We start from the raw sequence: 23,070 nt of genomic DNA, 5'->3' as shown, positions 1-23,070 counted from the left end.
CCATGTAAAAAATAACATTTTCTAGTACACATACATAAATCAGGTAAATATAATGATTAATGAAATTCTGAATTAGTTATTTCGTTTACCACATAGAGAAGAAAAAAAACACGTTTGGGGTAGAAATTTCTCTTCGTGAAAACGCTCCTCAATTTATAGTTAAGTTAAGTTGGATTATACGCGAATACTTGGGTATTATTAGTTGCGTAAGGAACTGCAGCACATCCAACTCGATGTTACCTTTCAAGGAGGGGTCGCTTTTTCCCAATTCGCTTGCCTCGAGCTGCCAAAGAATCAACCCGCTGCAATTGTGTCAAATCTCATGAAATTTTAATTTTTTTTTGTTTTATATATTAAGTTAATTTAATTTTGCTTATTGGTAAAAAAAAACTACGATAATTTACAAGCTAATCTGATTCTGTTCGTTATCATAATTCACGTCATATATTATTATATCCACGGGTTCGTAATTGGACCAATTCTTTTCCAGACCACAAAAACATTTTATGAAATAAATGGAATAAAACCCACATGACTGTCGAGAGTAGACAATTATGGGATCAGTAAGCGTTTCTGCAGAGTCGTAGCAAAAGGGTTGATTCGGTTTACATCCCAACGGCTGCGGGTGCGGTCCAGCGCGCGCAGTCTCCCGGAGAAGGATCAATAGGCCCATCGGGACGGCTTGCAATCCCTCCCTCGCGTACCTCGAAGGGGCACCCGATGGGCCCACTACGCTCGGCGCACTCAGCCCGTTACTCTGCCCTTTCTGCTCGGCTCCTTTTTTGTTTGATACTTGGTTTCACGTAAGATACCCGCGGTGCCGGTGGCTGTGAAATATGATCTAAATCGTTATTGTATTTTGTTGAGAAAGTTAAGGAGCTAACGGGCACATTATTTCACGTAACTTACGGCCACTCAATAAATTCTTGACTTTAATATAGGAATAATATAATGTATATTTTTTGGAATGTAAATTTGAATTCTATGCAGCATTTTAATTGCATGATAATACACAACAACACAACATACATGCAAAAAAGGTTGCGACAAATTTCCATAGTGTGTATTTTGATGTGCGCACGAACTGTGCACCGAATGGTCGTGAACACTGCAGTAATTTATTTCAACCCTTGTTTCATTGCATGTCGTGTTGCACCGCGTACAGTTGTCGTGTTTTAACTGCACGCGGCTTAAAACAGCATGTAAAACAGAAGCTCTATTATACTGAAATTTTCAAATATAGTTAAAATCTTAACAAACTTCTACGTATATTTATTGATGTATGCGTAGACAAGTTTGGTAGTAGGCATTTTCTCGAATGCACCCATGTAAGAATAATTATTGACCTTTTTTAACGTAGAATCACGCTGCGGAAATGCAGCAAGACCTTCAAATTAGCATTGGGTGCCTAGGGTATCAATAAGACGGAGCGCGTGAAAAAATCCATGAATGTGCAAGAAGCTAACCAGGATGCAGAGCTATAATATCAGTAATAAAAACGTTCATAAACGACGCACGCAGTGTGCGTTTGTTACGTTTAAACTGGATAAAACAGGGTGTTTTGTCATTGAACTTTTGGCAGGTATCTCTCGGCTCGCAAGTGTGTACGCAGCATTAAGTGCAGGCCCGTGCGGATACCGTCCCGCCCGCGCCCCCGCGAACCTTGAACGTGACACGTTTGCGTTTTTGTGATTCGGGCCTATTTCGGGAATCCCGAGTTCTCAGGCAGATTTGCTTGGCCATTATATGTTTGTGTTGGGCCGGCGCCCACGCCTCAAGGCGACCCGCCTCCCCCTCGACTTTTTGACTGATTCACTCTCGTTGCGGGATTCAGTCGTACGCGGATCGGGAAAACTAGTAAGTTGATTTTTGAAGTGTTGCAAAACATCCGCCTTGTTCGCTAAAATGATGGTATTTTTCATGTTATGCGCGGACCGATAAAATTGTCCAACAATTTGTAAGACCTGTAGGTAATTATGTTCAATTACATTCAAAGTATAGTCAGACTTCAACATATTTTCTATCACAACTTTAGATTTTATATTGTTGCATTTATTTATTACACACCCTAGTGGGCTTTTCTTTAAAAAAAATATAAGCATTTTGTATCAGAGTAAACACTTTAAAATTAATACAATAAAGAAGAATGTAAACATAATGGCAAAAAAGAATCCTCACGCATATAATTGAATTTAAAAGATTCAACAAAAAAAATAGTAGAAGCGGAGAAGTTATATGGGTACATAGGTCTATTTGTGTCTAGAAGAATAAAAGTGATAGAATATACATCATTTATACTGATTAGTTAAATGAAATATATCACCCAGATCAGAATTAGATTAATTAATGTCACTAAACGCAAAATATTTTCGTTGAATGCTATCTATAATACCCGTCCTTGGCCGCAAACAGGCTTAAAGGTGGCACCACCGAGAAGTTGGTCGCATTGGAGTTAAGTACTAAAGATATAGTAACTATATTAAATTAGTAAGAAATTATCTCGAGTTACAGATTCCACCGAGCTGATTGCATTCCTCACTATCGGCGGCTGGAGTATATAAAAATGTGTGTTCATTCGCGAATAATTTAAGATCAACCCCAGAGTGCTTGGTTTTATCAGTCCATCACAGTCCGCTTACTGCCGCCCCGCCGCGCCGGTCTGGTGGAAGGGTGCGGGATGCGGGGCGAGGGGACGGCGGCGCAGCGTTGACGGGGGGAGCGCGTCGCGGCGCCAGTCGACGTCCGATGCTGGCGCGGGCGCCCGTCGAGGCCGCGCCGGAGCCCGGCTGACCATGTGCTCGTCATGGACTACCAGTGCGTCGTTGTTTACACCGTCATCAGCATACCGGCGCCGAGGAAACCCGGCTGTCTAGCTTGGCTCAAGGAGAATATTAAGAGGTGGGGCTAAACCAAAAAACTAAATTTACGTTTATATTTTGAGTTCACGCGAAGTAATTTTAAAAAAAGTATTTATTTTCTTGTTTGTCCGCGACAATCGTGAGTTAAAACCAATTAGAAATAAACATCTAAAACTAAGAAGAAAACTTTAAGTTTTCTTACGACATAACTTTTAATTCAGTTGTGAAGGCGTTTTGATTGTTATTTATTAAGAAAGCATTTATCGTGTTTTTAGAGTTTGTTTATGATCATGATTTGTTTAAAATTAGTTTTTTGTGTTACGAATTCAAAGAGCAAGAATAATTCGGGCTGAATAACATTTAACGATTGTACTTTTAATTATTTGTACTCAATAAATATATCATTTTTTTCTGTAGTGTTCTGCTAAGTATTTGTGTAGGAAAATCACTTCCAAGTGAAAATTATACGGGATTTGAAAAAAAATGTTTAAGAGGAAGCTACAAGCCAAAAATGTGTATATTCTTAGTATACTTTATATTGTAGGCGATAGGCATTAAAATCGCTTGACAAACGGAGTCTAGAAACGTTCGATTTCAAACACAAAACTGGTTTTTATTTATATTGTAAATAATTTTATAAGAAAGCAAAAAAGTTAATCAAATGAAACTGTCACAGAAAATCTTAGCTATAATACGGTATTATAGCTAAGATTAAAGTTGTTTCCTTTACGCGTTCATACATTTCTATTGAAAAAATATATTTTTTTGTATCTCAAGCGAAACGATAGAAAAACCTTCAATTTATCTAAAGCATATTTTTTGGTATTCATTATGTACACCAATTCGTTATAAAGATTAATCAAAATAGTGATTTGGCATTAAGCCTCGCCTTAATAGATCTCACAGAATATATTACATAACCAAGGATATTTTTGTCGTTGTTCTTAATGAGCTTTTTCTGATTTAATATTTTCGCAGACAAGAATTTTACTTGAAAAAAAAAATGAAGTAACAACTGGGAGAGAAATACTGAACTTCTCGTTACTATTACAATTTTTACAAAATTTTCACAGTGGCACTCGAAATGCAGCCTTATATGCGCTTTGTGTATATAATCAGCGGGGACATTGCAGTGGCAACTCAGTGCACTGGTTTGAAATGATTCTTGTTTATTTGGAACAATCAACAGTAAACCGATAAGAGGTACTGAAATTTTTGAAAGTTTTACTATGAAACTTTCACATAACTTTGCTGTACTCGGTGGTTACGGACGGAACATAATAAACTAAAATTTATAACCCAGAGAGTTCAGAACTGTCAGGGTATTTTATTTATTTGACATAATATTACCTCACTTAGGCCTTATATTATATTCTGTTCATCTTTTAAGAAGTTTTTGATCGAATTGAAAATGTCATGTCAATTGGATTTTTTCCGTGAATTTCTTCGGCGTGTGTTTTTCATAAGAATAGATCAGGTACGTTTTTGAAAGCTATAAACAATAATTCGCCTTAGTTTTTATGACTAAGCACCCTGAAATGCTTTGCATTCTTCTTCAACTTTTGAAAATTTTAGCCTTCGGTACTTATAAGCAAAAAAATTCAAGTGAGGTTTATAAAACCTGGATTATTAAGTTTTTTTTTAATATGTATTCATCCTTTTAAGGGAGCATTTTAAGCAGCTCTAAATAACAATCTTTGACGTTAGTTTTAGCTGGAACCCTTTTCTTTCGCCAATCTATTTCATGCCTCTTCCACACTGTCATTTAACGTCCCTTAGTAAGCATTCAAAGGTGGTTTGAAAGGGAGATGTGTAAATACGAATGTCAGAGGGAGCGCGCTAGTATTAAAAAAACGATAGTACCTAATTAAGCGAAAAATGTTAAAATAATTCAAAAAATTATTATTTGAAAACAAAACACGACTCTTTTGAAATAGAGCAAAAATCTCTCGACAAATGCTTTAGTAGCATTTAAAGATACATTGTGAATTTTTTCATAACTACAACATATTGAATAACAGAACAAAACGTATTATTAATCATTTTCGGAGTATACTTTGCGATTTTTTTTTCAAGGGAATTCAACTTCTGGAACTTCAAAAATAACATGTGCGTATTTTATTTGAAACTTAAAACTTAAAAAGTTAACGAGAAACTTGTTATAAATCGGTATAAATTGGGTATGCGGAGGCTTAATACATCATATAGTAGTATACTTTGGACTTTAGTATGCTAGTAGTTCTGCGAACAGTTAGTAGACCTCGAGTCCAAAAAGTTTGTTGCTAATTTTCTCTTCTTTAATAAATCAAAACCATAATTTCCACTGAATCACAATACAATATTAGCAACTCAAAAACGAAAATTTGAAATAGTGAAATAGGAAAAAGAATCGGTCGCATCTTGGAATTGAACCCAGGACCTCAACCTTGCCGGGGCTTTGCTCTATCTACTCTACCATTGAGCTAATTCAACCATATCCCCTTTGGTCATATTTAACCGTATCGTACTTCGACTAAGAGAACTACCAACATTATCTTCTTGACCCGTATTTTTATTGGCTGCGATATTTATTTATTGGACAATTTGTATAGCGCCGTTTTTGTGAGATATCACCTCAGGGGCGCTTTACAGTTGTTACACGTATTACAAAAAATATAAATATTACAAAAATAAATTGAAGTTAAGAAGTGAAATGAAGTACCGGAACAGGTGACACGAAGATAGAAGATGGAGACTCTGCAGCAAGAATCCTAAGAGGTGAGGAAACTGGTCCAGCTGTTGCAGCGAAAGAGTCCACCGCGTCCACCAACAGTGCCAGCACTGGGTTCGTCATCTGTCCAGGTATGTGTCTGCTGCTAACAAAGCGCTGACACATATCCTCTCACAGATACCAGACCTTGGCAGCACCGCTGTGACGTTCGACGAAGATAGAAAATGGAGATTCTGCAGCAACAATATTTGGTGGTGAAGAAACTGGACCGGCTGCTGCAGCGAGAGAGTCCATCGCATCCACCAACAGTGCCAGCACGAGGTTCGTCATCCTTCCAGGTGTGTGTCTGCTGCTAATAAAGCGCTGACACCTCACATAGATAAGAGACCCTGGCAGCACTGCTGTGACGTTCGGCTAGTCCATCATTCATCTCCATGTAATCCTGTTCCTGGTGATTGTTGAAGTGGTGCATTCTGCCCGCAATAAAAAGCGACGGTCGGGATAATAAATAACCCTGGGCTTAACAAAACACTTGCCTTCAGAGTTTCCGAGAATTCCGTTGAAAACATCTGGGGTGCATTTACCGATCGACGTTCGTTTCGAATATCGAATATTTTTGAGCAAAATTTCCGAATATTCACTTTTAAAACACAGCACTCAAATCACATATTAAGTTCTAATAACTGGTTGTAAGTTTATTTTTATTTGAGTTAAAATGTTGTTTGATTGATTTTAAAAATAATTTCACAGGGATTTTGCCTCATTTCCCTTGAAAATACTATAAAAAAAACACAAAGCGGTTGGAGGACGCGTTAGGACGCGTCTGGCTGCCACGAAGGGCGCTATACATGATTGTTGATACTATACATTATACATTATGTATGATTGTAAGATTCCTGAACTAAATGCAATCTAGATAATGTCTTGGATAAATACAGATTAAAATTATACATCTGCCCTGATGATGGACACTGTAATGCTGCCCGAAACGTTGTCTAAGGAAGGTGGTGGCGCACACGGCATAACACCCCAAAAATAAATCATAAAAATTCAGTGAAAATGTGAAATCATAATCATATAATATTTTTTAAATGCTTAAGTCATTGTCTATGTGCAGAAGAATAAGTTCTGACTCACAAGTTTTGCTTCATTCGTCTCTCGTAATGTCTACCCGCCCGGCGTCATTTACATTAATATTATAGCTATAATGATTCGTGCTACTTCCCCGGGTTACAAATCCGTACCCACTTGAAACATCTCTATCATCTATTTCAATAAATTATGAATTCGAACCGCTGCAAAGAGCTGCACTCCGACTTGAAAAGCGATGAAACTTACATCTGATTTTTTGTAAAATTCTAATACTTGTCTAGTGTATATTTAAAAGTTTGAATGTATATAAAAGAATGGAAATGTGTTTCCGTTAAATTTATGTGCAGGTGGGTAAGTATGCAAAACTTACGAATATTTTGCGAATGGTTTAAAGTGAGATAGATTCGTGTATTTTTAAGTAGTGTAGAAAACCATTAGGACGGGTTGTTTCGGAGAATCTGAACAATTCATCAAATTTCAACGTTAATTTTCAAGTTCTGTGAAAGATTTTTTCAAGTTCTGTTTTTATTTCAGTTTTGTCAAGCAACTAGCCTACAATGATATAAAAACAGAAATTGAATAAGTCTTTCACAGAACCCGAAAATGAACGTTGAAATTTGATGAATTGTTCAGATTCTCCGAAACAACCCGTCCTTATTAGTGTATGAATGTGATGAAACTGGTTTGCAAAATTGAAAAACAAGCAGTAAAGCAGGTGTACAAGCATTAAACACAGACAGCAACGCGAAAGATAATGCTATTTGAAGGTGTGTATTGTCTGTTCAGTGGTTACAGCACACTATTTCATTCGTATAGTTTTTAGAAGAAAACATGAAGAAAAAGAATCCGGTTAAAAAAGTGACAGCATTCCAACTTCCTGATAAAATATTCGTTATTCAGAATATACCGAGAACACATGTTCTGTTCCTAATAGGTATCATGACGAAATTCACATTTTTTTAATGATATCACAAATGCATAAAAAACCTTGTCTTATAAACATTAGTTTATCATTAAAAAAATAATAATATTTGAGTCAAGTAGGTCAAAATATTTCACCAACAAATGTAGATATATAATATGTCTCGACGCCATCTAGTGGGAAATTTAGCACTAACAAAGCCTTTCCTACAAAATATAGTTGGTTGTTTATAGGTGGAAAAATATAGTAAGCTCTAATTGTTGATTGAAGTACTAGTACATATTGAATTATTTAGCGGGTTGTCCAGAGCGCCTGACCGAACATCAGAAGTTACGGGTTCAACTCTCGTCGGCGGCATTTATTTTTACTTGGGAGATATTTTTAATTTGTATGGATATTTCAGGCGACTAATTATTGCTTATAATATTTTTTTTCCTCACAAAAATTCGCTTTTGACTGATATTTTGCTAGGAAATCTTGCGATTCATTCGTTATAGGCCTGCAGTCCCGTTTTTAACACGAAACCGAATAATTTGACGAGATTCTGTTATTATTTTTTTTAAATTAACACCACTGAGGAGGCCCTGAGGAACATAATTTCCCTCAGGGCCTTTGTCATATTTTGGAATGCTGTGTGGAGTCTTTTTTAAGGAAAGGAAGGAAGGCAATTTCTGGGAAGGTAAAAGCTATGATGGTTGGGTAGGAATCTATGGATCAGCGTGTATTAGAATTCCTCCCACTGCGGCGCAAGGCGATGGGTCGAGAGACCAGTTCTGGCATGCTACGCAGATGGTGGCCAGGCGCAACCTGAACACACCTCACCCGATGAACCCGGGCACTCCTGCTAAGTCACCAAACGTAGCGAACCACTTGGGGTGACCTATGGCAGATACTATTAGTTATCCAATAAATGGTCCCCGGGGCGGCGGTACCCAAACCTGCCTCCCAAATTAGAATAATAATATTAAATTAACAGTATTTCATATCAGTACGTTTTCTCCGTAAGTGAACATCATAAATATAGACCTATATAGAGAATCTACCCACGATTATAATGTATAGATAGGGCCTTGGGGCCTTGAAGATAGACAACTATAATTATTATCTTTTAAAAATCGAGTGTCACATATAGTAAATAATAACACTATTAAGTGCCTTGTGGCCGTTTTTTGTGATCCAAATATTTGCCCAATGCAATATTGGATTGAATCATCGACACGATATTGTATTAGTATGCCTTTCTCGAACGAATTGAGTTTTTAAACCAACAAAACTATTTATTCATATTCATGTTGCATGTGTACGGGCGCAAACAAATAATTTGTGTTAATATTGTAAAACAATAAGTTGCAAAAAGCGTATTTTAATAAAATTAATTAATTAACACCTTCTATGAACACGTAGATTATAACGTACTCTGTGGGTTAAACGCTACGCTGTGCAAGTTGTTTGCGCCCGTGCATACGCAATATGAAAATGAATAAAATGTTTTGTCCGTATAAACTCGCAATTATTTTCAGAAAGGCATGCAAACACAATATAGGATTAAATCACCGGTACAATATTGACGGCCGGCATAGTCCAGTGGTAACGCATTGGACTGCCATTCCGAAGGTCGCGGGTTCGAACCCGGCGTGCGCAAATAAATTTTATTTGATTAATTTGTGTTATTTCACAATTAATTAATTAAAATAATATATAGTATATTTGCGGCACGTTCCAGAGTGGAAGATACTACCAGTATCGCCCTGGTGTAAGACCACCATTCAGAATTGAAACGTTGCTCCAAATGGCTTTAGCCGTGTTTAGTGACTAGATCTGAATAGCCAGGTACTTCCCCACCTTCCTCTTTCCCTTCCCCACTTACCTTCAGCCTCACAACATCCCCCAATTGGGGATCCCATACTCGATAGTCTCACTGGCTCCAGACGGGAGCAGTTGGGACTCTTGTGAGGTATTCACTATAAAAAAAAAAAATATTGTATTCATATGCCTTTCTTGAAAGAATTGATTTTTTATACAGACAAAACTATTTATTCATATGGGAGAATGGTAGAGGGCACCTGGAATGAGATAATCCAAAGTACTCATAAAAGGACCAGACCCTAGACGGCCTAGACGAACCAAGAAACTACTCGATATGGACAGAAACTCGCTGAGGGAACTGGTAGGACTACTAACAGGACACTGCCGTATCAAGAGACACATGCAGATATTGGGAGTGGAAAACACCAATAGATGCAGGAAATGTGAAGAGATGAAGAGACTCCAATGTCCTGCCCTGGTGGGAACTAGGCTCAGATACCTGGGGAGACATACAGTAGAACCAGAAGACATAGCCACATACCCAATGACAACCCTGGTGAACTTTACTAAAGGGACCGGGTGACTGTTAGGATTGAGGTAAAACGGGAGATAGCACAATGGGCCTATGGCCTAAGTGCTCACGGGAACTACGAGTAAACCGTCTCCAGTTATCAAAATATATATATAAAAAGCATATTTGAATAAAATAATTTTATTAACGCCATCGATGAACACTTAGATTATGACGAACGTCGCGTTTAACTTTAAGCCCTCTCGATCGGTGGCGTGTTTTGGCCACTTTGGAGGATTGGCGGCAGAAAAACACCTCGGGTAATCTGTATTTCTGTGAATCCATTTTAAGTAGGTACACAAAATGCTGTATTAGGCATTCAATTTATATTTTCTAAAATTCCACTAGTGACTTCACCACCTAAGAATTTAATTTAAAATTAATATTAAGGCCAAACGCCATAATTACAGATGTAATTTCTACAGAAAATGAGCTTAAAGTGGGTTTATTGATATCATTAGAGAAAAACGTATGACCTAATTTGATGTAGTCCAATTAATAACTAAGTATTTATATAAGAACGAATGAATTTAGTTAAAAAGTAATTCAAAGTTCTGACATTAAACTGTTTCTTCTGTGCACAAATTAATCTGCGATATTATTATTAAGTGGCCTCCCAAATAAATAAAGATTTTATTTCAACACGAAATTTATACTAAAGCCTTTATTTTAATGATAGTAAATAATCCTTATCCTTGTTTTATATTGTCACTTCCTCATTAACTGTGTTAAATTTCAATTTTCTTTTATGCTGAACTAGCTAAAGTGAATCCGGCATTGCACGGGGTTATTAATGATTTGGAATAAAGTTTTGAGGTTGTGAATGCAATTAAACTAGGTGGAAATAATAATATTATCGAGACTTGAAAAGGTAATTTTTTTAAGTGTTTTGATTAATTTCAACGTGCCATGTTTTCTTCGGGCGTCACCGAATTCTTCTGCCATTCACGTCCACGTTATATAATCTCATAACACTCCTTTCTCGTTCAACCGCTCTATATGCAATCTAAGCATCCATTTCTTAATTTTATCCATTTCTATACCACAGATAGCCTCACTATATCACATATACGTATTTGTTTCATGTCTTCCTCGGACGATATCGATATATATCTAAAAAACACATTGAATTATTTTTGTTTTGAATGTCAAGTGTGCAAAATTTCATCAATCTCTGAATAAAACTGTGGATTTGTATAAAAAAATAAAACCACGACCGGGCACTGTTCTTTATAAACGTAGATATATACATCGCTGAAGTCCCTGAGGTTGCCCGGGCTTTATGCACAATCAGATGTTGAACGTAATTTTCCTCTAATTTTGAACGTCAAATAAACTTTAAAAAATCACCGAGTAGCATCGAAATACTGCATTACGGGGTGGGAAAAGAGGACGGGGTGGTTTTTCTAAATATCATATAGACAGTGACGTTCTTTTCGTTTTGAAGGTCACGTGTGCGTAATTACATCAACCTCATAATAAAAATGGAAGGAAATCAAATTCACGCCGCTCGCCACGAACATTACTACATTCTTCTTTATATTAATAGATTATTTGCAATATTATGTGTTCATTCGTCACAACTTGTTTTACCCGATTCCCTCAAAAATAAATTTGAAAAAGTCAGAAGGAGGGATAAACCTGGCGATTACGTAAAATTGAAAAATGTTCTAGTAAGCCCTCCCAATAACCGTGAGGCATCTTTGAGGATCGTAAATTGACTTCGGAATGAATCTCTCCGTAATTTTATTCAAATTCACTCGCATTTTCCTGATAATATCTTTCATTGAATTTATTAGCATTTTCATTTATCCTAAAACATTCAATTTATTTTTTCTGCTTTCAATGAGTCCCGGCAACCGTCTGAGTTACGTTTCCCCGTGTGCGGAATATCTAATGGAAAAGTTACCGAGACGAGAAATTAAACTTGAAATAAACCTTTGCAACTGATCTCCTTATTGCGACGTGGTTCGTCCCACGCCAATTATACTGACGTGGAACATACGAGAAAACTTCGTTTCGATCATATGTAATGAGATTTGTAATATTATTATCCTGTCTCTACTTGGTACTTCTGTGCGTAATGTTTTTAAAAGTCAAATACTTAGTATGTACCTAGTAAAAATAACAATATAGAATGTATGAGACGATGCATGAATGTGATGTGTAAGCATATGCATTGGGTGTGTGCCAAGACAGAGCTGTAAGGCGGTATATCCTCTCTACCTATCCCTTCCCTTTTTGGAAAACGCCTTGAAGGTTTACTGCAGAGAATTCGTTTAAGACTAAAACAACTGAAATTTCAGTGAAAACTAAAATTATACTTATTTGAGCTACACTTGATTTTGAACTATCTCTTTTCCAGTTTTGCATTGCAGTCAGTAGATAGTTTGCTAAAACAAATTCTGGGGTAGTTTATTTTCCTCCTTTATGTTTTTACCAATACAGTGAAAAAATATGGAAATGCGTGATTTAAAAAGCCTACGCAAAGTACCGCGGACACATTTTTAATCGAAAAATAAATAGTGACCAAGATTTTGTGCTGATTTTTATTTTTTCATCTACAAGTCAGACAAGACAGCATTGGCCGTTTATACTTTAAGGAAATAAATCTTCGTAGATATGTGAAAAAGAAGCGGTTTTCATTTTCCTAATGATTTGAATGTTAATTTAGTGAAGTTTTAATACACAAACCGATATGAAAAATAACAGTATAATGGGAATTACAGATTACACCATACGCATCATGCCTTGGTCATGTCCGACAATAGTCTGATTAAAACAAAAAAATCATTGCAAATACGAGAATTTTGTCGGTTTACATAATACTTGGAATATATATTTTATACGGGCAGGTTTAGTTTTATAATTGGACATCTCCTGGAAATGTCTTTTTAAGAGAAAAAATTCATATCTGTTGTTGAAGTTTAAAGAAAATTTCAAAATGGTCTGATTCTTTTACAAACTTGCGACTACATCAAGATAATAAAACTGAATTCAAATGTTAATTTGACCAAAACAACAAGTCCCTTTTTAACAATAAACCATTCAATATTTTCTACACTTACTTTAGATATACGTGGACAGAATATCGCCAGAAATTCCAGATAATCAGGAAACAATTCCAGGAAATACAGGTTTTCCGAACTGAATTAAGTTTTAAAGACCGTTTTTCAGTGTTGTCAACTTCAGTTGGATGAGTATTGCCATACCGCGAAAATGTAAATCTGTAAATGAGTTGATAAATGCTGTAGATTGGTGAGAAACGTCGGTAGGTACCCAAAGTTTTATGTGTGATGGTTATTTATTTATTTATATAATTTGTACATTTATTTATAACAATTACAGGTAATATAGCCTAAGACGTTATAATTGTACTATTTATGCAGTGTATATGCAATGCCAAAAATCTCGCAAAATCTCGTTATGGGTACTTGTTTGCACACCAACCTATCCCAAAGCTAGTGCGGCATCTTTATTTCAAAAATTTTAATATATATATTATGTGTATATATATATTATATGAAAATATCAACGGCCGAAAATTAAAGGGTCCACCTTACCGTAACTATTACTGCGAATTGTTATCGATTTTATATACCAGTAAAGGGTGAATTGTTTTATATAAACGGCGCTTATTTAATTATTTCAGGAAAAAAAACTCTTTTTAGACATTCATGCCTTTCTTGAAAGAATTGAGTTTTTATATGGACAAAACCATGTATTCATATTCTAATTGCGCATGTACAGCCGCAAACAAACAATTCATATTGTGGTGGGAAAATAATATAGATCACCACACCTCTCTGTCTTGCCATTTTTTCCTTGTTTCTTTTTGTTGCGATATTTATTTAGTGGGATGTGCCCCAATGTTGTGATAAACAAGTTGTAGTACCTACGCATGTCATACATATTGCAGGTTAATACCATATAAAGTATATTTTATAACTAAAGATTAATAAAATGGTCCCTGAGCCAGGCGGCGCCTGGCGCTAGTAAAAACCTCAAGAGCACTTTATTAGGCGTTAGTTATTATCAGCGCCTCCTTGGCTCCTTGGCGCCTTGGCAAGTCGGCGCCCAGAGCGGAATTTCGCAATCCAATTGCGCATGCACAGGGCCGGCCCTGACAATGTTAATGTCTGCCATGACAAAACGCCCCCGTATTTTTAGGCTTGTTTTAAACGCTTACATAAATGACATATCAGCGAGTTAATATTATAAAATATTAATGGGTAGGTAGGTACCTATTTTAGCACGATGCACTCTCACATATTGCACATTATCCTGTTTTCGAACAGAATCCAGGGCTTGCGGGTGTGTATGCTTCGGGAATTCGCTGATTCGGGACATACATTGGGACAAATTACAAAGTTCCGATTGTCGGTTATAAACGCCAATTTGGCAACACGAAAGTTGAAATACTGATCTGTTAGCTGTCAAACTTGTTATCATTCCATATTCCATGACAATACCATAATATTGTTTCTGGAGCTGTGCTTAGAATCATTCAACTCATTGTAAAAAATATCTGGTGCCCTTGAGTGATTTTGAGTGTATATCAGTTTTCTATTTAGATTCCAGAAGGATTCTTGTCATAACACGGAAATTTTGTGAAAATACACAAATGCGTTGCACTCGTATTTTGTACGGAAAATATAGGGAAACTAGGTAGGAAAAATCACAAATAACAATAAGTTTATAAAATTAATTACCTACCATTGTAAAATCAGATTGCCTTATTTTTAATGATCTATTGAAGGTAGGAGTAGTGACTTCACTAATGTCATTCTATGGTATTCAATTGGATTTTTATTCATTATAATCAAGTAGGTAGTATAGCTTAATATACTTTCGGATATCACCAAAACAAAGGTAAATTTTATCTCGACATTATAGTTGCCCTGGATCTAAGAAATCTTCACCATAAACAAAAATGTAAATCTCCGTGAACACTCAAAAAATTAACAAAACACCTTTTGCATCCAATCCTAGGAAACATTTATGAAATATAATAATATTATACACGGTGTCCGGAAACTCGTAGTACAAGCGGGAAACTGGAGAATCTACACCACATGGGGAACCCAAAAAAACATAAAGTTTTTTGATTTGAGCATTTTCAAAAAAAAAAAAAAAAAACCAAAAAAAAATATTTTTCGGCTATTTTAGGGTTAAAGTTTTTTCTGGTGTTTAGGGTTGAATAACAGATGTTTTAACCCTGCAGAGCAGAAATATTTTATGATTACACCGGGTTAAATGAAGGGTGATTTCAAAATAATGCTTCAAATCCGAGTTTCTTCATTTGTTTTACTTTCAAATAGTTTTAATTAGTTGGGTACTTTGATCTTCAGTAATAATTTATAAGAATTTGATTAAAAAAAAAAAAAAAAAAAAATCAACTTCAAACTCGATTTACTCGATAACGAAAGCTCAAATAAAAAAAAAATATACTACAAAATCGACTCCAAATGTGATGTAGATTCACCAGTTTCCCGCTTGTACTACGAGTTTCCGGACACCCTGTATAGGTTCTTTGTATAATTTGTTATTGTGTTTTGGTGGAATGAAATTGAATTAAAAAGATTCATTGTATTTAATTGTTACAGAGCGGTAGCTGCTTACCTAAGGGCACTAAACTTTGCCCCAAACAATGCCGTTGTACACGGAAACTTGGCATGTGTGTACTATGAGCAGGGGCTCATCGACTTGGCCATCGACACATACCGCCGCGCCATCGAGCTGCAGCCCAACTTCCCCGATGCGTACTGCAACCTGGCCAACGCGCTCAAGGAGAAAGGGCAGGTGGAAGAGGCGGAGGAGTGTTACAACACGGCGCTGCGACTGTGTCCTTCTCACGCTGATTCCCTCAATAACCTCGCCAACATCAAGAGGGAGCAAGGCTTCATCGAGGAAGCCACACGCCTATATTTGAAAGCCCTCGAGGTCTTTCCCGAGTTTGCTGCTGCTCATAGCAACCTCGCTTCAGTTCTGCAACAGCAAGGTATTTACGCTGACCAAATTTTTTTTTTTTTTTTTTTTTTTTCATTTATTTATTTATTTAACGCCCAGAGGGCTTTTACATGATATTATTAATTATTAATTTAATTCTGGCTTTATCTGACTTTATTGTTTTCTATTTATAGGAAAACTAAATGAAGCCCTCACACACTACAGAGAAGCTATAAGGATTCAGCCGACATTTGCTGATGCCTATAGTAACATGGGAAATACCCTCAAAGAGATGCAAGATATCACCGGAGCCCTTAATTGCTACACTCGAGCTATTGGGATCAACCCGGCGTTTGCTGACGCCCACAGTAATCTTGCTAGCATCCACAAGGATTCCGGAAACATTCCTGAAGCAATTCTGTCTTATAGGACAGCTCTCAAGTTGAAACCAGACTTTCCTGATGCATACTGTAACCTAGCTCACTGCTTGCAGATTGTGTGCGATTGGACAGATTATGATGCTCGCATGGGGAAACTTGTCAGTATTGTAGCGGAGCAGCTAGATAAAGGCCGACTGCCTTCCATTCACCCACATCATTCCATGCTGTACCCTTTATCGCATGAATACAGAAAACTGATTGCTGCCCGTCATGCTAGTTTATGCGAGGAGAAAGTTTGCGTCTTGCACAAGCTGTCGTACCAGTTTGGCCGCGAGATTCAGGGAAGGCTGCGTATTGGGTATGTCAGCAGTGATTTTGGTAATCACCCCACATCTCATCTCATGCAGTCCATTCCAGGAATGCATGACAGATCGAGGGTGGAAGTATTCTGCTATGCATTGAGCCCTGATGACGGCACTACGTTCCGTGCCAAAGTTTCACGAGAATCAGAGAACTTTGTAGATCTATCTACAATTCCTGACAATGGCAGAGCGGCTGATCTCATCTACAATGATGGTATCAATATACTTATCAACATGAACGGATACACAAAGGGAGCTCGTAACGAGATCTTTGCCCTTCGCCCCGCCCCCATACAGGTGATGTGGCTGGGCTATCCAGGGACTAGTGGGGCACACTACATGGATTATATCATAACGGATGCAGTGACCAGTCCACTCGAATTAGCAGATCAGTACTCTGAGAAGCTGGCATACATGCCCGACACTTTCTTTGTTGGAGACCACAAACAAATGTTCCCACATTTACGTGAAAGGTTGATTGTTAGTGATCGCAGCCATGCTAATTCCTCACTAGCTGATAACATCGCCGTGATCAACGGTGCTGATCTGTCTCCTTTGGTGGAGTCTACATCCGTCAAGGAAGTTCGTGAAGTGATTGGAACATCCCACCCGGTCCACATCTCTCACAAGGTGGCGGAATTACCTACTACATCACCTATCGTCACCATGATCGCCTGCGGACAAATACAGGTTATTTCAGCTTCTCTTCATTTTTGTAAAATGTTATTGCTCGGTATTGTGAATTAAAAATCTTTTTTTCAATAATTTCAACATATATATTAACACACTTCGGCCCGAAAGGTATTTCTACCCGTTCGGTCGATTTATGCTTAACGCCGGGAAGGGTAGTTCTACCTTTTGCGCCGGCTTCATTTCAATGATGCTTAACGCCGGGAAGGGTAGTACTACCTTTTGCGCCGGCCTCATTTCAATGGTAGAAAAGATGGAATTATTCAATATTTTAATATGAATATTATACACCAATCTCTTTGTAAAAGTCCCAACTATATGTACATAATTACCAAATGACAGCTTAGCGCCAGCGCAAAAAACAGCCGCCAGAAATGTGTTAATATTCAACATATTTGATTAACTCAAACAATGTTAACATTGACACCTTAAAAATATTTTTGCAGTCACATATCATTTATTTTCTTCACATCAATGTACAACTAGCCATTTCTTATCTGGTATAGAAGCTCTTATTCTTTTCTGAAATTAACTTGTCATTTGCAGACATCCGTGAATGGCGTGGTAGTACAGAATGGACTGGCAACGCCACAGACCAACAACAAGGCGGCCACAGGTGAAGAGGTGCCGCAGAGTATTCTGGTGACTTCCCGCCAGCAGTACGGCCTGCCCGACGACGCCATTGTGTTCTGCAACTTCAACCAGCTGTACAAGATTGACCCCACCACGCTGGCCATGTGGGTCACCATCCTGCGCCACGTGCCTAACTCGGTCCTGTGGCTGCTCAGGTTCCCGGCCGTGGGGGAGCCCAACCTGCACCTCGCCGCGCAGCAGCTAGGTACATATTTGTATGATCAAACTGGCGTGAGCTGGCGGAGTTCAAATAACAAATAAATGATCCTCCTTTAGGGTATGAATCTTATGAATATATTCCTCCCACTGCAGCGCAAGGCGATGGGTCGAGTGACCAGTTGGAGAGGTGAAAGCAGCCTCTCCCGATCTGGCACACCATGCAGCTGGTGGGCAGGCGCATCCTGAACACTCTGCTATATTACCAAACGTAGCGAACCACTTTGGGTGACCTCTGGCAGACCAAAGTGACCAAACCCGCCTTCAGAAATAAAAATGTGGTTTTCCCAATTCCTTCTATAAATTCATCTTTAGAGAATAAACCACAATAAAACTTTTTTAAATCCTCGCATTTATACTTTTTATGACAATCATTAGAACACTTTAAGCCATGAGCACGGTTCGTGTCACTTTTTAAAATCACCTGCAGTTTTGCATTGTGTGCTCAGATTTGGTTTGATCATGTGAATTATATACAAATTTGTGACAATGTTTTATTGTGCGAAGTCATTTGATATATATATTATACAGAAGTGATTCTTTCACTACCTTTTGCAGCGATTTTTTGTAGGTTCTATTGCATATAGTAATTTTTGCACTAGCTTTGCGTTGAAAATTAAATTAAGGACTCGAAATCATTGTTGGATAAAATAGATTTAACCCAAATAAGTTTAACCATTTGTATTTCAAATTACAGTACAATACTGTATCTTTGAAACCCGCATTAAACTTGGTTGTCGAATAAGACATTTGGGGTAATTTTTCCATTGATTGGGGTTTTATCACTGTGTATTTTTATTGTCGATAATAACAATGTCATTTTTATTTTATTTTTACGTTATTGAATTTTTTTTGTACAATTATTTAATCTGAGCCATTTTCGATTTGCCACCAAAACAACAAATATGTTTTTATTTGTGAATATGGCGTTAGTGACAGTAGTCTTACCAGCCAGTAGCGTTAATTACATCAATATGATATTGTTGTCAGTTTGAACCATTTTAGATCATTTTTAAAATCAATAATTATGAATGAAAATATTTAAATTCCACAGTACGACGATAAGAATCAGAAAAGAAAATAAACTTTAAATCTTGCGCATATTTTTAACAGCATTTGTTAAAATACCCTATTGTGTTTAACTTGGTTAAATCTATTAAACGTGCAACCAAATTTGTAATACACCACATTTTTATTGAATTAATAATTGACAGGCAACAAGGTTTCGCCTTTCTCGAGCTTCATCAGAGCTACTATATTAACAGTTACTATAATAGCCCTGATGAAGCTTGAGATAAGCGAAACCTGGTTTGCCGTCAGTTATTAATTCAATGAAAAAGTGGTGTATTACAAAATGTGTTTTTTCATTTAATTTATAATGTCATACCCCAAAGTATTTGCTTCCTTCTAAAAAAAAATAAATTGAGATTAGTTTAATCTGTTTTTGGGTTCTGTCTTCTATTTGCGATGCGGTTTTTTTTTATTTGATTTGGCGATTAAATGAAAGTTTGATGCTAGCAGTAATTATATCTTGATTCTAATACATTTTTTGACATGTGATTAACAGAGATAGTGCTATATTTCAAATAAATCCATTTCAAATGGAAATGCAAAATGGGTATTTTCCATTTTGCATTTTAAATGGTTTTCTAAAAACCATTTTTCATTTTGCATTTTAAATGCTTTTCTCAATGCATTTTCCATTTTAAATGCTTTTTTGCAACATTCTTCCTACTACGAGCATCTTTTTTTCATAAGCCCCAAATATCAGTCGGTCCTCAACCTCGCTATGAGAGATAATTTACATTTGTCAAGTTGCTCCCTGGTAGGAGCCCTGGCAATTGAGTGATACCATTACAAAAAATACTGATTCAAATACTGAACATGGGGCCATGACGCTGTAGGTAATATTAAATGTTAGATAGCAGTTTCTATGTTTTTACGTTGGCAACATAAGTCCCGCGCAAATTTTTTGTGGTTTCATAATCTGTAGTCGTGGTGTTTTTGGATTTACCATCATGTGTTATGTTTGTTCTACATTGATGTCCATTATTAAATGACAAAATTATTTAAAAATTCTATCATTATTTTAATTGTTTGACCTGAGAAACCATTTTGCATTTTCAATGCATTTTGAAAATAGGTATTTTGCATTTTGCATTTGAAATGCTTTTCTAAAAACCATTTTGCATTTTAAAATGGAAAAGTTTTGACCCATTTCCATTTTGCATTTCAAATGATTTTGGGTACCCATTTTGCACATCTCTGGTGATTAACAAGCCAAAAAAAATAATTCAAATTATTAAAAAAAATAATATAGAAACAAGGTTTTATAAGTCAATAATGAATACATATTGTGAAATAGCCAAGAATTTTGCACTGCTGATTGCTATTACATATCACTGTTATCCCTAAATATCATTCTGCATCAGTAAAAGTTTAATGATGTTTTTCCAATATGCGACGAATTTCTTCTTTGATATTACTATTGCCATACTCATTAAGTGCGTAAAATAGATTTTTGCTTCTCCTGGAGCGCTGCCAAACATGACTTACTCGAAAGTGAATTTGCATCACTGCGTTACTTTGATTGTTGATGATAATTGGCTGTTCATTGATTAATTATTTATTTATGATAATTGATTGTTTATTGATTTATTATTGACCGTAGTTGATTATTTAATTGTTTGTTAATTAGTTTATTTTTTGTTGCTGACTGTTTACTGATGAATTGTTGCAGGTTTGCCAGCCGGCAGGATCCTATTTTCCAACGTGGCGGCCAAGGAAGAGCATGTGCGGCGCGGCCAGTTGGCTGACATCTGCCTAGACACACCGCTGTGCAATGGACACACCACTAGCATGGACGTTCTGTGGACCGGCACGCCTGTGATTACCCTTCCCGGAAAGACTCTGGCTTCACGGTACCATTCATTTTTATTATTGTATATTTTATGATAACACTTTGAGACCTAATGTTAATTCAAATGAACACTGCATAACTTCTCTATTATACCAAAATAAAGTCGCTAAAGTACCCAATGGATTTTGATAAGGTTTTAGAGAAATTATTCCGGAAGGTTTATATATATGTATTTATAGAAAGTAGAGAAAAGTCGAGTAACGCCGGGTACACATCAGCTAGTCTAAACTAAAACTAATAAATCTACTTCTTCTCTGCGCTGGTATCAAGTATTCAAATTTGTTTACCTGTGTGTATAATGTACGTAGTTCAGGTCTTAAAAGGTAAAATGATTCATTTTATGTACTTAAAGTAACCAACCAAATGTTGTTTTTATAAAATTTTTATCTAATTTAGTTTACGAATAATAATAATGTATAATAACAGTATTATAGTATGTATGAGACGATGTATGAATGTGAATGAGGCAAGAAGTGTGTGCCAAGACCGAGTTGTTTGCAGGTCAGTCCTCTCTGCCTACCCCTGCGGAGAAACGGCGTGATGGTTAGTTAGTTACATAATTAATAGGTCTTCAACAACTTTGTTCTAATATTGAACAAAAGCCACACCTTTTATCTGCCATTCCTTCCTGACAATGACAATCTTTAAGTACCCAATATGTACCAGGCTTGTAAGTGTTAGGCCGAAACGGGATCTGTTCTATTATTCTATCTGATCACTGTTTTATACACTTATTGTCCTCAAGTGGATCGAAGTGCAAGGTGCCCACATCAACAGCTGTATGAAACTAAACTCTTTAAGTTCTGGCACAAAGCCTCATCTTACAATCAGTTTTTATGTTTAAGTAAGAGGGAGCGAGTGAGTAACAATTTGATTGCTTAAATAATTTCAGAGTGGCAGCTTCGCAGTTGAATACTCTTGGCTGCTCAGAACTCATTGCCAGTACCCGTCAAGAATACCAAGATATTGCCATACGTCTCGGCAATGATAAAGAATAGTAAGTCGTTAATACATACATATTACCTATTTAAAATGAAATTATGCACTCTTTCTTTATTTTATTCGTGTTTTTTTGCTGATAATTTGGTGAACCCCATTTTATTTTTAATGTTATTATTTGGTAATACCTTTCAAGGGTGCAACATGTAACAATGTTATAACCTAGCCGAATATTTTAATGTCAAAATTTTTAATTTATTCAAATATTATGTAAATGGAAAATTGACGCAATGAAGTCCAACAAATATTGTGCAAAAAAGAAGGTTTAGCTTTTTTTTAAATGCATTATGACAGAATTTTCAAAAGCATATTATAATACAGTCAGTGATAATTCACCACCCTCTTGATAGCTTCTCCAAAGGATAATGTACATTATTAAGTTATCAAATAAATATGTTCTCGCAATAGGTAAAAAACTCGACTGACTTATCCGATATATAGCCAACATTCTTTGGTTCGAATACCGAATAGTAATTTCGGATTTTATAAATAAATAAATCCCAAATTGAAAATATACATTATCCTATGGATAAGCTAGATGGTGAAAAAACCCCTCAACTCCTCTTAAGTGGTACACCAATGTATCGGGACAACCGGTTATTTGGGACAAAACCCAAGAAACAGAAACCAAATAAAGAATTCTTCTTTGTTTTTTCAAAATTTTATAAAAAACATACTTGTAAAAAAGTTCTGTAAATAACATTCATATATATATATATATATGTATATAAATTTTTTTTTAACTACCGTAAACATTGCTTATTTGGGACAAAATGTATGGGCCCAATGTGTCCCAATTACGAGAAATCAACTACAGTCGAACTTGGTTATAATGATCACGGCTATAATGAGCAATCACAAAACGATATTTTACTTCATAAAATGGTTGACTGTTATAACGAGGTCGATTCCCTGATATACTGAGCAAATAATTTTGTCAACACAATTTCTGAATACATGAA

The 23,070-nt window shown here is 36.4% G+C and overlaps 1 protein-coding gene across 2 annotated transcripts in view; it reads left to right on the top strand.

Annotated features, from left to right (window-relative positions):
• LOC149412306 (UDP-N-acetylglucosamine--peptide N-acetylglucosaminyltransferase 110 kDa subunit-like) overlaps positions 1–23,070 on the top strand; it is a 118,978-nt gene that overhangs the window by 88,441 nt on the left and 7,467 nt on the right. Inside the window, exons 1-6 of one of the 2 annotated variants that reach the window (XM_089645912.1) lie at positions 2,757–2,898; positions 15,566–15,960; positions 16,103–17,340; positions 17,887–18,178; positions 20,930–21,110; positions 22,002–22,106. In XM_089645912.1, the coding sequence (XP_089502038.1) occupies positions 2,804–2,898; positions 15,566–15,960; positions 16,103–17,340; positions 17,887–18,178; positions 20,930–21,110; positions 22,002–22,106 (2,306 nt within the window). In that variant the 5' untranslated portion in view covers positions 2,757–2,803. Of the gene's footprint in view, positions 1–2,756; positions 2,899–15,565; positions 15,961–16,102; positions 17,341–17,886; positions 18,179–20,929; positions 21,111–22,001; positions 22,107–23,070 lie in introns of those variants that run through there. The other variant, XM_089645911.1, reaches the window with a different exon arrangement.

The sequence above is a fragment of the Hesperophylax consimilis genome, chromosome 23, assembly GCF_061612785.1.
Source record: "Hesperophylax consimilis isolate HC1 chromosome 23, BYU_Hcon_1.0, whole genome shotgun sequence".
Taxonomy (NCBI): Eukaryota; Metazoa; Arthropoda; class Insecta; order Trichoptera; family Limnephilidae; genus Hesperophylax; species Hesperophylax consimilis.
This window is presented reverse-complemented; position numbering and strand designations above follow the sequence as displayed.